This window comes from Schistocerca gregaria, chromosome 1 (assembly GCF_023897955.1).
Source record: "Schistocerca gregaria isolate iqSchGreg1 chromosome 1, iqSchGreg1.2, whole genome shotgun sequence".
NCBI classification, from domain to species: Eukaryota; Metazoa; Arthropoda; class Insecta; order Orthoptera; family Acrididae; genus Schistocerca; species Schistocerca gregaria.
In genome coordinates this window covers 382,289,569-382,304,940 of record NC_064920.1, presented here as the reverse complement: position 1 = coordinate 382,304,940, position 15,372 = coordinate 382,289,569, and the positions used below count along the sequence as shown (strand labels likewise).

At 36.8% G+C, this 15,372-nt stretch overlaps 1 protein-coding gene across 1 annotated transcript; it reads right to left on the bottom strand.

Moving 5' to 3' along the window:
- Positions 1-613: 613 nt before the first annotated feature.
- Positions 614-14,852, bottom strand: LOC126348271 (succinate dehydrogenase [ubiquinone] cytochrome b small subunit, mitochondrial). The gene is made up of 3 exons (XM_050002340.1): positions 14,614-14,852; positions 11,509-11,860; positions 614-923 (listed from the first exon to the last, which is right to left on the bottom strand). Exons 1-3 carry the CDS (start codon positions 14,657-14,659, stop codon positions 746-748), a joined length of 576 nt encoding a protein of 191 aa, XP_049858297.1. The 5' UTR covers positions 14,660-14,852; the 3' UTR covers positions 614-745.
- Positions 14,853-15,372: the final 520 nt, after the last annotated feature.

Sequence of the window (15,372 nt, the reverse complement as noted above, 5' to 3'; positions counted from 1 at the left end):
TTTTTTAACTCCCAACTCTGTGTGTGTGTGTGTGTGTGTGTGTGTGTGTGTGTGTGTGTGTGTGTGTGTTTTCTTTCTTAGCCTGGTTTACAAAGAGTGACATCTTATATTGGAGCACTTCTTGAATTTTGGAATATGATTATCCATTTTCCTTTAAATTTAGTTTCAGTAAGCTCAGTTGTAGCATCTTCAACTTTTGTAGCCATGTGTTCTTCAGTTGAGTGTAATATTACAGTATACTGGTAATGAAAACTTGTCTTGATGCAATGTTTTGGTTTGTGTTGCTGATTGTCAGACGAAAACAAGTATTCAGTTCCCAGTGTTGTGAAATGAGGAAAACAAGTGGCAATTGTAAGAAGTGAAGATGCCTTGCAGAGAGTAATGGCGAAATGTGTATGGCACAAAAATTGTGTTTCATTCAGTTGTAGTTACACAGTCCAAAAGTAAAAATTATCAGTATACCGTAAAAGCTCTGCTTTATCTTCTATTGTAGTTTTAGTTTTCACTTTGATTTCTAATTTCATCTTCACAAGGAAACATCTCTGACAATATTAATGTCCCACAATTACAGTGTATCACCATTTGTTGAATTCACCAAATTAATAAGAATGACTCTTAGTTACCAAGACCATTTAATAAATAATTACTTTACATGATTGTGTTGCAGTCCAATTTTATGTACATAATGTTAACTTAATTTAAGTACACACTTCATATACTAATTAGTTCTGAAACTGTTTCACAATTACAGTTTCCACAGTAAATGAATGGCATTGGCAAAGCCACAATCATTGAAAATCAAAAACAGTAAGCCTGTCAATGTTGATATTGAAAGCACATAAACCAAAGCATGTGCAATTACTGGAAAAGTTTTTCCAAAAATTATAGGCCGCACATAGTCCACAACAATTGCTTCAATACCCCTGGAACAAATATGAGATGCATTTTTACTTCCACAATTACAAATAATAAATTAACAAAGTAATTTGTTAACTTCTGCAGAAATTTCATACGTCTGCAACAAAACCATTATGCAAACAATACACTTCAGCAACACTGTTTCAAATCTGGATATGAAACTATTTCTAGCTTTGTTAACTTACTTATAATAAAAAGTACGATGATACAAAATGAAGGGAAAAAATGCTAAGTTACATACTTGTCAGGCACACTGTTTGATAACTAAAACCAGAGATGCTTCAATCTTGAGATTTTTACGAAGACTTCTACGTCTACATGCCCATTTTGTGATTCACACTACACTCATGTGTATGGTAGAGGGTTCATAGATTCTATGCACTTTTTTGATATGTCTTTATCTGGTAAAGATCCCATACCTTGCAGCACTAGCCCAGAAGAAGACTGACAAGTGTAGTATAGCAAGTCTCTTTGGCAGATATGTTGCATCCTCTACATGTTCTGCCTTCCTCACAATATTAGCAATTTAAGTTCATGTTATAAATACATCACTGTCAAACTGCTATTAGTATGACTTTTATTATGTTTAGTATTTAATGCTAATATAGTAAGAAAGGTTAGTGTTGTTTATACCTGTAAATAGTTCTGACAATGGGAAAATCAATGCACATTTGTAAATGATTGGAAGACCTATGAAAAAAAGTAAGCATAACAATAGCTCTTATTTCCCTTTCCATTCTATTACAGAAGTTCAGCAAAAATGTTTACATGACTGACTTTCCAATCACCCGTACTAAAGCAAGCAACAGCCAAATGAACAGCTAAGGAAAAGAAAATGACATTCACTTACACTGTTGTAATAGCTACAAGACATTTGGGTAAAAATGAGGTGAGGCTCTTGCTTTCCATACTTCGGAAAGGCTGTGACTATTACCAATGTGGTCAAATTCTAAAGTGCTGCAAAGTCCTACCAATTCTACTGCCCCTTTCAATGCGACTGAAAATATGTATTATTTGTCAATTCTATGTAACACCCATCTGTGAAAACAACGCAAATACGACAATCTCTCTTCAGTAATGCACTTTATCAAGCAAAAAACATCAGAAGGAACTTATTAGCACCTAAAAGTAATGAGACAGTTTTGTCCCTCTACGAAATGTCTCTTCTCATGAAATTATAGCTGTGTGATGATGCTCATTTTACTGTATTCTAGTGGACTGAAGTGAGACTGACAAACCAGGCATAACTTTACTAAGTGGACAGAATTTGCAACGGCAGAAACAAGAAAGTATCTTTAAAAGTATCAAAACAAAAGCAGTGAATGTTGATTGATGGCACTTCAGAGCACAAAAGAGAAGTTCAGGGAGACAGAGTTGAGAGGGGTCATAGTCACTCTGATTCCCATTTGTTGTACACAATGGAAATTGAAATTAATGTGGAGATTGGTAAGACTGCTTTACACAACGCTAGTTTAAGCCTTCTAGAAGCCCATTAGAGCTGTATTCCATACAAGAAAACCACAATTTCAAGTCACTGCATCACCACTAGCTGATGCATATTTGAAAGACACCAGTCAATATCCATGATTCTAAAAATGTTGACTGTCATCATATAAATCTGCATGGAAGTATTCCAAATACCTTCTAATAATTCGAATTTGGTAATATATTAATGAAAAATAATTTAATGTATCTTTAGGAGTAGGTCTCCCTTGGAGCATTTAACTCTGAACTGCCCCTGAGTAATAGTCAGAAAAAAGGAATCTTCTTGCTGAAAGTACAACTCTCAAAAATATTTCTAAAGTTAGAATCAGTAAAGCTGCAACCAAAGTTTTATGGAAACAAAGGTCTATTACTGTTGCAACAAACCAGTGTGAAAATTCTCTCACTAACCTCCCCTCTGCCCTTCCCTTTCAATGCACCACGGACTCACTGCACTGCAAGGTCGCTTTTCAGTCACTAACTATATAAAATTGCTCGTCCAACTGCCAACCTGGATTAGTAGGGTGCTGCAAAGAACCCAGTTTTTGTCACAGTTTCATGAATGAAAGTAATACAAATGTCCTGAGAGAAGAAGCAGATTTTCATTCTGCAGTGGAGTGTGCACTGGTATGAAACTTCCTGGCAGATTAAAACTGTGTACAGGGTTGAGACTCGAACTCAGGGACCTTTGCCTTTTGCGCGCAAGTGCTCTACTGACTGAGCTACCCAAGCACGACTCACGACCCTTCCTCACAGCTTCAATTCTGCCAGTACCTCATCTTCTACCTTCCAAACTTCACAGAAACTCTTCTGCGAACCTTGAAGAACAAGTACTCCTGGAAGAAAGGATACTGCAGAGACATGGCTTAGCCATAGCCTGCAGGATATTCCCAGAAAACTCTGCAGCAGAGTGGAAGGTAGAAGATGAGGTACTGACAGTATTGAAGCTGTGAGGACGGGTTGTGAGTTGTGCATGGGTAGATCAGTCGGTAGAGCACTTTCCTGCGAAAGCAAAGGTCCCGAGTTCGAGTCTCAGCCCAGGACACAGTTTTAATCTGCCAGGAATTTTCATCCTGAAACAAATTCCACATATAATGCACGTTCTTCTGTTTCTGCAGAACAACTCTACCAGGAGGAAATTTGTGAATGTTCTTTACAAATAGACTACTGTCAAGAATTTTGTTCAAGAGTATCTCACTGGTGGTACACGTATGTACCCTGATGTATCCTGGAAATATGCCCACTGGAGCAAAACAATGATTACAAAAAAAAGGTCCCTTTTACTACAATAATGGCAGCAAAGTCTACATATATCATAATATAAGTATGCAACAACAACAACAACAACAACAATAATAATAATAATAATTTGTCTCACCTCACTTGTTTTGAAGAGGACAAGAAAACATCAGATTGTAAAAGAGAGAGAGAGAGAGAGAGAGAGAGAGAGAGAGAGAGAGAGAGAGAGAGAGAGAATGTATGGGATGATGTATGGGATGACAGAATTAGTATTTCTTTAAAATTTAAAGTAAAATTATTTGGTGTAAGGAGCTTTCATGGTTGCTGATCAGTGGAAGACTGCATTTAGCAGTTGTTAAATCAGCAGTGTATATTCAGCTAAGACTGTTCCTCTCCTGTTAAATATTCTTGGACAACTGAATGATAATCAGCAGCAGGTAGAAATCAGTTTATGAACTGGTGAATCCCAAGTGTGCATTTGGTGTCAATTTGCTATTTGTGGAAGACTCTTTGAGATTGATAGACATCTCAGAGGTATGTCAACAAAACTGTTAAGTGAGCAAGAGTTATGAAAAATCAGGTTATTATTTATGACTTACAGCATTACTGGAGTAATGACTTATAGCATTGCAGAAGTAATTCAGCCAGTCATTAATGGTCACAAATGAAAGTGTAACATTTGCTTTAAGTTCAAACAGCAGGCTCCAAATACGGGAACATGCAGATGTGGTCTAGTAAATATGTATCTGAATACTATAAATGAAACATCTGATGGATTGACTAAGTAACTGTAGCATGTAACTTTGGTAGCATAAGCCACATACATAGGAAGAATCAACATGATAAAGATGGTGATGCCAATTGCAGTTAAGTCACTAGGGCCTATTTCTATTTTAAACTAGTCCATTTTTGTACTGAATATCATACAGAAAATTAAATTATCATTCACCTGTGATAACATTTTTCTGAGGGGTGTTGCACGTTAAGAGGGACCAGGTTGCTTCTAGAATATTTACTGATAATGCCACAACTCAATTCTACATTTTTTCTTTCATTTATGTACTATTCTGAAATTATGAACAACAGAATGTGGGTATCCACATCACATAGAGGGGATACTGAGTTGCTAACAAGCACTATGAAAGACTGCTATACATTTTAGCTTTCAGCCAAAATGCCTCCCCCTGAAGCTGAAAATACATTCACATAAGGGCAATTCCATGTCAAATCAACAAGTGCTACAAACAGCCCCTCTCAGATTTTTTTGAAATTAAGTATGCATATACTACTCATAAATCATGAGGAAAAATGAATTTTTCACATTTTTCTGACGAAAAGTTACTGAGTAATGGACCTTCAAAAATTGAAAAGATGACAAATATTTTGACTCATGGAACAATGTTATTTTCTTTACAACTCAAGTTCTAATTAAGCTAGAACAATAAAATTTACTTCATTGCAAAGCTCATTTAAAAAGCTTTTGTATGATACCAAACATCATTAGTTTAATATATATACACAAATCGTTAAAAAAAAACATTGTTGAATTTACCGAATTTTGAAAAACTGTACTTTTAAAATTCCCAAAAAAATATATATGTGAAAGATACACTTTACATCTACATATTCTGAAAGTTTATGTTAAGAGTGGTGCTTAAAAACTAATTTATTTTAGATTTTAGGCCTACTTCTCACCAGCTGTATGTTGTTGGAAAATTTGGAAATTAAAAATAACTTTTAATTGACAAAAGAACATACGTTTTATGCTTCTGTAATTAATAAATACAAAATGACAACTTAAAATAAATAAATAAATACAGAAAGACAAATACCTGAGATCAGACCTAAATTCAGTTAGTAATTACTATTATTTACAAATAGGCATCCTATTAGTGCACTACTTCATACTTCGAATTAATCCGTCTGTTGCACATCAACATTTCTGCACTGGATAACTTATATGTTCGCCCTGTAGCAGTTTGAGGGTTTATGATTGCCACTACTTCCCTACTGCTTATGGAAAGAATGTCTGGATGACTCTGAAATGTAAAAGATGGTGACGGTCCATGTGGATGTAAGAAATTAACTGTGATTTCATCCTTCTCCTGGTTTTTTTTTCAAGTACACAGGTTAACCACCAGTGTCCATTATAACCACAAGCAACATATCCTTTTATGTTTGAACAGTATTGTATCAATGTCAGAAACTGTCACCAGTTCAATTTTACTATCATCAGAGTTTGAATACACTTTTGTTATTATTTTGTCCTTGCTAAAAGGAATAAAAGTGTGAAGTTTGCGTGTCCCTACAATTTTGCAGCATTTCTCAAATCTCTCCAGAAGTTTCATTTTTGTGATCTTCTTTAGTAGCATACTTGAAGTTCATTCCTTCCATGTTATCCTCGGCAAACATATAAAGTTGTTTTGGTGTCATTATTTGATCACTGTATGGCCGTTGCAGACCTGCTCGAGCTGCAAGTCACTTAACTGTTCCACCAACACCATCACTAGCTCCCCTCCCGTGCGAGGTGGATGAAAAATGCCATTCAGTAACAGTTTGGAAATCTTCTTCATGATGGCACAGGTTGATAAAGTTCTTCCTATTTTTATAATTAGCTGCTGCTCCATCAGAGAAATAATATATTTTTCTTGGTTTTCTACCGAATTCAACAGTCAGGAAGTCCATCAGGTACAAATGCACAGCAACAGTGTCATGTGTTAGGCATTCTGATATGATTACAAGACTTGTGTGCTCGAGTTTGTTCCCATCCTTGAAATAAGCAACAATGGGATGAATCGTTGCTTGCATGTTTGTCCAGTGATAGCCTTGAACTTTGTCTTGGATGACAAAGGAGTAATTCTCAGAAAAGTCACAGATTGCTAAGACCTCACCTTCTTTAAGTTCATTTCTCAGTCTCTTTAGGAAGGTTAATTGTTGACTAGCAACAAATGAATGTCATGTAAGCAATTTTAATTTATAAAAAAAACAATCAATAAAGTTGTCAGATGATTTTATGATTGTGTCTAGAGATGTGTGATCAACGGAAACCCATTGCTGATAAGTTATATTAACAATGTCATTAGTATTCAACAAATCTTAAAGTTGTCAGATGATTTTATGATTGTGTCTAGAGATGTGTGATCAACGGAAACCCATTGCTGATAAGTTATATTAACAATATCATTAGTATTCAACAAATCTTGTAAATATGTCTTAAATGTTTCTGGGCCAGAGCAGAATTTACATTCACCAAAATGACAAGCAGGTAATGACAGATTACATACAACTCTTGCAATGCACTCTTTGTAAGTTTTTATTGGATTATCTTCATCTTTTGTCAGCTGAGGAATGTTACATCCAGTCCAGCATGAGTTTCAAGTTTTGATGGGTAGTACACACACAGACACTGTGTGTACCACTACTTCCAGCTAAAACATAATTTTTGGGACATAGGTCTGCAAACTTCGAAAATCCAATGTGGTGTTCTGGATGGTTGACTTTAAAGTTCGTGTAAATTTCTTTCAAATAACTTAAAACTAGCCGTTTTTGTACTTGCAGTTTTTCTCCGTTATCTCTCACAAGCACAAAATCTTTTTTTCCCAGGCATTGCCCTGCTTATGTCATCAGAACAATAACAGTTTCTTAGAAAATCAGCAGTTGTTTGATCAAGAGTCTTGCCAGGTTTTGGGTTTGGCCTTGAACTTCACCAAATCTTTTACTCTTCAAGCCATGTAATTTGTTATGTTAAATTCATCTTGAAGCTTCTTAACACTCCAGCTTTTAGGTAAAATGGTAAGAATTTCCATCTGTTTACTTCGAGATGTACATGTACATAATTTATGTTTTAGCTGACTAATCATCTCAGATTCTGCACGATCTTGCACCTCCTCTTCTTTTTCGAAGGAAGCAATAATACCTTTGTTTGAATTGTTGAAGTTAATTTAATTAGTTTTTCCGTAGGATATTTTGCTTCACACAGTCGTTTCTTCTTAAATGGCGATTCATCAACGGACTGCAAAGAAGCATTCAACCTTTCTAAGGACTCACTTCCTGCAATGTCTTGTAAGTCACTATCTCATAAAACCTTTTCACTTTCTTGTTTCACCACAGAATACAGTAGATCATCATCATTTTCTGTGCTAGACGTATCACAAAATTCTACTCGTGCATTTTTTATGGCAGTTCTCACACACTTTTTTGTTTAAAGTTAAGAAAGTTTTTCTTGCTATCATCCATTGTGAAGCAGGCTGTAAGTTTTTCTAGTGGTTATTGTGGCCCTTTTCATTAAATGGATTACAGCACAAAGATGAAATTTTAGGCACTTTATATTTCTCAAGTGAACAAACTAATTTCAAAAAATGTTTTTGAAGTTGAATGCCCCAGCTTTCTATATTCAATACTACACAATATTACTTCTTTATTCTTTCAGTTCCTGTAAAAAAAAATTTCATTTTGTTAATAGTATGCAAATATTAACTGGTTGTAGGCATACAAACTTACAGACTCTTGTGAGGTTTGTACAAAAGTACCTTTCAGCTAGATTCAAAACACATTTCAGACTTAATCACATAATTTCACTACAGCTGCCTCACAACAAAAAAATGTGTGGGTCACTTTCAACAAAAGGTGAAAATTGCTGACAATATTAACCAGAACAGATTGCAGATAGTGACACCAAATAATCATTTTATATATAATATTTAAAATGAGAGATAGCTTCCTGTTTTTCTTTTTTTCCTGTGGTTTTATAGCTATTAATAAATAGTTAGCACTAAAGTTTAATAAGCAATTATTCATGTCGAAAGTACAATTTGTGGACCATGTAACAATATCTAACACTGTAATATTTTCATGTGTAGCAAAATAATAGAAATTCACCTACCTGACTGTGATTTTGATTTTGGAGAATTGTGGTAAACATAAAATTGCTTTTGATAGTGATCCCATGCTCATCCCAAGTTGAAACTTTCAGAATATGTAGATGTAAAGTGTATCTTTCACATATATTTTTCTGAGAATTTTAAAATGCAGTTTTTCAAAATTCAATAAATTCAACAATGTTGTTTTTATAAACCATGTGTATATCTGTATTAAACTAATGATGTTTGGTATCATATAAAAGCTCTTTAAAAGAGCTTTCCAATGAAGTAAATTTTATTGTTCTAGCTTAATTAGAACACGAGTTATAAATAAAACAACACTGTTCCGCAAGTCAAAAATTTGTCTTTTTTTTCAGTTTTTGAAAGTCCATTACTTGGTAACTTTTTATCAGAAAAACGTGAAAAAATTAATTTGTAGTACTATTTATGAGTGCTATAGGCATACTTAATTTCATTTAAATCCAAGGGGGGTAAGGTTGAAAATGATGGTTTCATTTGTTGATTAGACGTCGAATGACCCATAAGCACAACTCACACATACAACCACTGTCTCTGGGTGCTGTGGCTGAACTGAGTCGAAACTGTGCCTGATGGAAGCAGCAGTCAGGTGTGGGTGATGGCCTGGGAGGTGGAGATAGCAGGGAGAGGTTGGGAAAGTTGTAGTGCTGCTTGTGGGAGCAAGCACAGACATGGTGGTGACAAGATAAGGCTTCCACAAGCAATTTGAAGGTTTCTTTCTGGTGTGGGGGGAGGGGGAGGGAGGGGGTTCAGAAGGGAGGAGGAGAGAAGTAGGGAAGGGGGAAAAAAAGACTAGAGGTTGTGTAGGCAAACTAGAAAGCTGTACTGTGTTGTGTTGGATTGGGAGCAGGAAAGGGTATAGTAAGTGGATGACAGGAACTAAAGAAGGCTGAGGCAAGGGGGTTACAGAGACATAGAAGATACTGCAAGGAGAGTTTCCACCTGTCCAATTCAAAAAACTGGTGTTGGTAGGAAGCATCCAGATGATGCAGGCTGTGAAACAGTCACAAAGTGAAGCACATTGTGTTGATCAGTATGTTTGACAACCAGATAGTGCAGCTACTTCTTGGCCACAGTTTTCAGTGGCCTTTCATGAAGACAGATACCTTGTTAGTTGCCATGCCCATATCAAAAGCAAAGTAGTTGCACCTTAGCTTGTAGATAACATGACTGCTTTCACAAATAGCCCTGCCTTTGATGGGATAGGAGATGACTGTAACCAGACTGGAGTAGGTGGAAGGATGTATGGGAGGTCTTGCATCTAGGTCTATTGCAGTAATACGAGCCACAAAGCAAGGGGAACAGAGCAGGGGTGGTGTAGAAATGGACAAGGGTATTGCATAGATCTGGTGGGCAGTGGAATACCACTGTGGGAAAATTTGGGAGGATAGTGGGCATGCTGTTTCTCATTTTAGGGCACAGCAGGTAGTCAAAACCTTGGTGGAGAATGTGATTCACTTGCTCCAGTCCTGGGTGGTACTGAGTTATGAGGAGAGTGCTACTTGTGGCTAGACTGTGGGTATTTGGGAGGTGATGGGTGACTGAAGAAACAAGGCAAGGGAGGTTGTTTCTGTACAAAGTTGGGAGGATAATTTCGACCTGTGAAGGCATCAGTGAGACCCTTGGTGTATTTGGAGAGGGAATGCTTTTCACTACAGATGTGATGTATACAAGTTACTAGGATGTATAGAAGGATCTTGTAGGTATGTAATGGATGGCAACTGTCGAATTGGATGTATTGCTAGTGGTTGGTAGATTGATTTGAACAGAGGTACTGCTGTACTCACCCTTGAGGTAGAGGTCAACACTGAAAAAGGTGGCTTGTTGGGTTGAGGCCAAACAGATGAACTACTGAATGGGGTAGAAAGTGATTTGATTCTGGTGGAACGTAGTCTCACCGAGACCTTCACAGACCGAAATTAGCCTCCCTATCTTTTACAAAAACAGATAGTCTTGTCCTTACAATCACCTACCAAGCCCAAAGACCCACTGCCCATCCATGAAGGAGAAGTCCCCTCTCGACTCAGTACCACCCAGTACCAGAGCAACTGAAACACATTCTCTGTGAGCATTTCCACTACCTCTTGTCATCACGCCCTGAAATGGAGACTATGCCATCCACTATCCTTCCCACCCTTTGCACAGTGGTATTCTGTTGCCCCCAAACCTATGCAATATCCTTCTATGTCCCTACTCCATCCCTACTCCCAACCCCTTGCCGCTTGGCTCATATCACTGCAATAGACCCAGATGCAAGACCCGTCCCGTACATCCTCCCACCATCCCACCCCACCCTGCTATTCCCCATACCCGCCCCCTGCCACCACCTTACCCCCAACAACCACACCTAATTGCTGCTCCCAACACGCACAGCTGTGACTCAGCCTGGCCACAGCAGCCACAGGCAGTGTATACGTGTACACGAGTTGTTCTTGTATGAATGTGTACGTGGTTTCTGCTTCAGAAGAATGCCTTTTGACTGAACGCTGACACATATAGCAGCATTTTTCTTGTGCCTGTCTGGGACTCACCGTCCTACATTATGTTGTTGTTATTCCATCCTAGATTTTCCATTGTTAGAATATTGATACGCTATTATCACTGCGCCACCACAATCAAGGTGCAGTTGGTCAAGTAGTTGTTACATACCCAGTGATTGGAGAGCCTACATTCAACAAACCAAAAGTGTGGTGAAACGGGGAGTTTCTGAAACTGGCTTGCTGTACATGTGAAACAATCTGAGAAGTTTTCAGCAAATCATATTAATTAAAATATTATGTTTTTCTGTAATTCTGTTCATTGCCTTTAACCTTTTTCTTTTTTAGAAAAAGTGCTAAATAATCCTGGACTACAGGAAACAGGGGCAGTTGGTTTCAGTCAGAATCATTTTTCTTTTACATTATAATTTAAAATTTATAACAAAAAGAAACAACAAGGATTACATATCACAATAAAAACAAAATATTCTTACCAGTGACTATGCATCACAAGAGACAAGGCAAGAAGACAGTCCAGTGGTTGCGATGGAAAAGTTAATGCTACAGGGACCACACCAAGCAGTCCAGCAGCAAGTATGCGTTCCGCACTCCATAACTTAGTATGATCCCCTCCATGTGATTTTTCTGCTTCATTTTTCACACTGCTAACAGCAAAATTTCTGGCACAGACCAAATATGTTGCCTGTGTTCTGTTGCTATAGAGATTCATATAATCACTCCTGCTTGCCTTTGAAAGACTGGCAAGCGATGGATGAAAATCCATCTTTCTCACTGCTGACCCTAATCTGCACAAGGGGCTGCTGCTTGTAGACAACTTCTTACATACTGGAAAATGACAAAGGAGCATTAAGTGATACAATGTAATCTGACGACACTGTTTATGATATACAGATCTTAGATTTGATAATTTATTATTTTGATGAACATGCTAACAGTCAGACCCCATTAAATAAAAAAAACATTATAAAATTATTATCGCTTAAATAATGCGTCCAACAGTACTGTCATAAATCACCATCATTGCTTGGTAAGAGTCAAGATCAGCGACAACACATTAACTTACTTGTTATACAGAGAAATGTTGTTGGTGTTCACTGTGAGTCCTGACATGAGAGCAAAGCAGTTTGTCAACAGCATGTTCAATGCAGTAAACACACATCATGTTGATCAGCAATGAATTGAGGTAGGCTAACTGTGCCAAATCCCAACATGACTATGACCATGGAATGTGTTATCACTTCAGGAAAACTGCTTATAATCCCTGTAGTTCCCAAGATAGTAAGCATAATAAAAAAAAAATTATAATAATCTGAGTCTCATAATATAAGATGACATCACTACTCTAATTGTTCAGCAACTGTAGTTGAGCTTTTCCTCATAAACCACAACCAATCAGCTTCAGAACATGTTAAGAATACGTTCCAATGATTTCAGTTCCAGCACTCAAAACACACATGATACTATTCTCCCACTGGCTATGAGAAAGCCAAAATATATACCACAGAGAAAAAGTGCCCTGGTTGATACTACCCCTGTTCTAGCCTTTAGTTGCATGCCTTGTGTAATGCTTTATTGGCAGCAACATAAGAATGTGTTCTTGGAAAATATTTTGGGAAAATAATACCATCACTATGAAAAATGAAATGAAATCAACCCTGAAGATGAAATATTATGGAGTAGGGTGCAGAGCAGTAATTAAGACAATTAGAGCAACAGTTTCAAAGTATCAAATATTTTAATCATAGTTATTTATCTTAAGCAATACACTTTGCTCAACTAGAAATCTTCATTTGTCTGTCATGTTTACACATTTTAAAGGACAGTGAATAATTCATGGGTAGTACCAGGCAAACTGCAATCAATGGCATTTCTCAGATTAGATCCGAAGTACATGTGCATCTGCAGTAGTACTGCTGCTGGTGTATCAGAAGTTTAGACAAGCATAGTTAATAAATGCATGGAAAACAGTGAATATGAGAGCTGAACAACAGATAGCAATAAATTTTCTTTTCTATCTTTCAACTCAACACGTCAAAAAAAGGACAGAACATAACAAACAAAAACTGAAATGAGTGGGACTCAGCAGTGGAAGCAAGAAACTAACTGTGGAGGAAATGATGAAAATAGGTTACAGTTTCAGCAGAAGGCATGCAAGATAAAGCTCTACTAAACAAACAACATACAGTAGCTATCCTCCCCCTCCTAAACATGAAGAGACAAAATCAATTGGTTGAATAGGCAGAAGAAAGTTAACAGGAAATGAAAAAAGAGCACAAAAACAAATTACATACTGTAATACACAGTACTTTTGAGCAATACCAATTATCTCTCAATATAGAAGTGCTAAAAAAAATACACCAACTACAGAATGATAACCTAATTCAGGTTTTTTTTACAATTCCAATGAATATCAGACTACGGCCTCCATATACCTCTTCTTAATTTCTTTTACCTTGATTGGCTGACTAACAGACTTTGGCAAGCCCATTGTCAACAGAACTGTAAAATCTGGATCAGGATAGTGTGCAATTTTCAATATCAGATGTTTGTAATTTCACTGTTTGGATGCAAATGATGGAAGTATGAATTTCAGCAAAATGTTCATACAACAATAACAGTCCTTTGTGTGCTAATGGCAGGAGACTCCTGAACACCACCTGGATCTACATCTCCTTTCATTATACGTAACACTGTTTTAGCAACAGACTAAAATACTATCTTTGTCATGATAAAAAAAATCTGTCATAGGGTTACACATAGTACACAGAATCATCATTGCTTTGACACTGCATGCAACTCCACATGCGTAAATGGAGCCAAGACTATTGACAATCAAAATTTATGAATTCTACAACTAATTACTGCATTATTTGAAGTTCATTCATGCACAGAAGTCACTAAAAGTATCAACTTACCTACTTGTTAAATAATGTACTCATTACATTACGCGGACTTTAAAATTTGGATTTATTTTGCCAAATGTTTAAAATGAATGTGTATTAACACAGATAAGAAATGAGAGTAACTTTGTGGCTGCAATGTCTGCACCTATGTTCTATGTAACGTCCAATACCAGAAAAACAACAGCTCTATAATTTTCATGGCAAAGGCTGATACACTGTGAGGTTTAGACACTAATGCAACGTACATAACACACTTGTGTTTCCATTTAATGTAGTTGACATTCATACATTAGTTTAAATGACCAACACCTCTCAACCACAGCACAGGCCATCTACAGAAATGTTATACAATTCATGTCTACAGTTAACGTGGCTGTAGACGTAATGTAAAGTAACGTAAGAATAATGACGAGAAATTCATACAAAGCAGCTATGCATATCACATGCCAGCTTAGCATTACGATCGATGGCTATTGCCAATAACATGAAATATTTTAGAGTGCTTGGATACACGCCAGTTTCAGAAATTCTGTTGAGCTTTGGTAGCACTAGATAACGGTAATGTCAATACGATTACCCTATGGTATATACACTGCAGGTACAAAAATATTATGCACACCTCAGTCGCTCATATATTAATATTCATATCTAGTACTGAAATAGATTAATTTATACCTTGCAACGAGTTTGGTACAGATCTCAAAATACAACGGAGTGCCATTTCTTTAGAGGGTTGCCTGTTTCTCACACAAGCAAACACCTATTATTTTAATCCCTTTTTTTGCTCTACCCTTAGATAGTTTCCTCCAAAGATACAATAATCAATTGGTGAACAGAGGGACCGAACATACGCCACTAATAGTCTGCGCAATCATTAGCGTACATATTACCTGCGCAAAAAGACCTTACCGTATGGGAAAGAGCTCTGCGCAGATCCAAGACAAACACGGAAATATGTTTTGGAAAATTGCTCACATCTTTGGATGCAAATCTAATCTCACACACAAATCAAGGCGGGTGGACAGGAGCTGAATGAGAATCTGGGACATGAAATGTGTTTGAGTCAGTCATACCTTCGCACAAGTCAAAACTTCAACATCATATAACATGACACTGGTTTCATCGCAGTGTGTTCTTGATTAGGACTTATTGTATGTATTACACTCTTTGAATTACATTGTTAATGTGTTCGTCGTATTCTGTTTTATCTCTTCTTGCATCTGTAGAATTGTGCGGAATAGGTGATACCATATTTGTTTTAATTTCATATGAAACAGAAGTAGTTTCGTCGCATAAGAATTCTGTGGACTGATGTACATTTTTCCTGCTTACGAAAGGGTGTGTGAATTGCTCAGATTTAAATGCTTTGTAAGTATATCATTCATATTCTTATTTTAGTTCCCATCTCGGTTTCATACTTTCTCACATTTAATG

Coding starts and splice junctions, on each gene's coding strand:
- LOC126348271 (XM_050002340.1), bottom strand. CDS start 14,659: ATGGCACTCCGTTGTATTTTGAGATCTGTACCAAACTCGTTGCAAG. Junction 11,861..14,613: donor TGTACCAAACTCGTTGCAAG/GTATAAATTAAT, acceptor GTCATTTTCCAG/TATGTAAGAAGTTGTCTACA. Junction 924..11,508: donor CTTGTGATGCATAGTCACTG/GTAAGAATATTT, acceptor TATTTGTTCCAG/GGGTATTGAAGCAATTGTTG.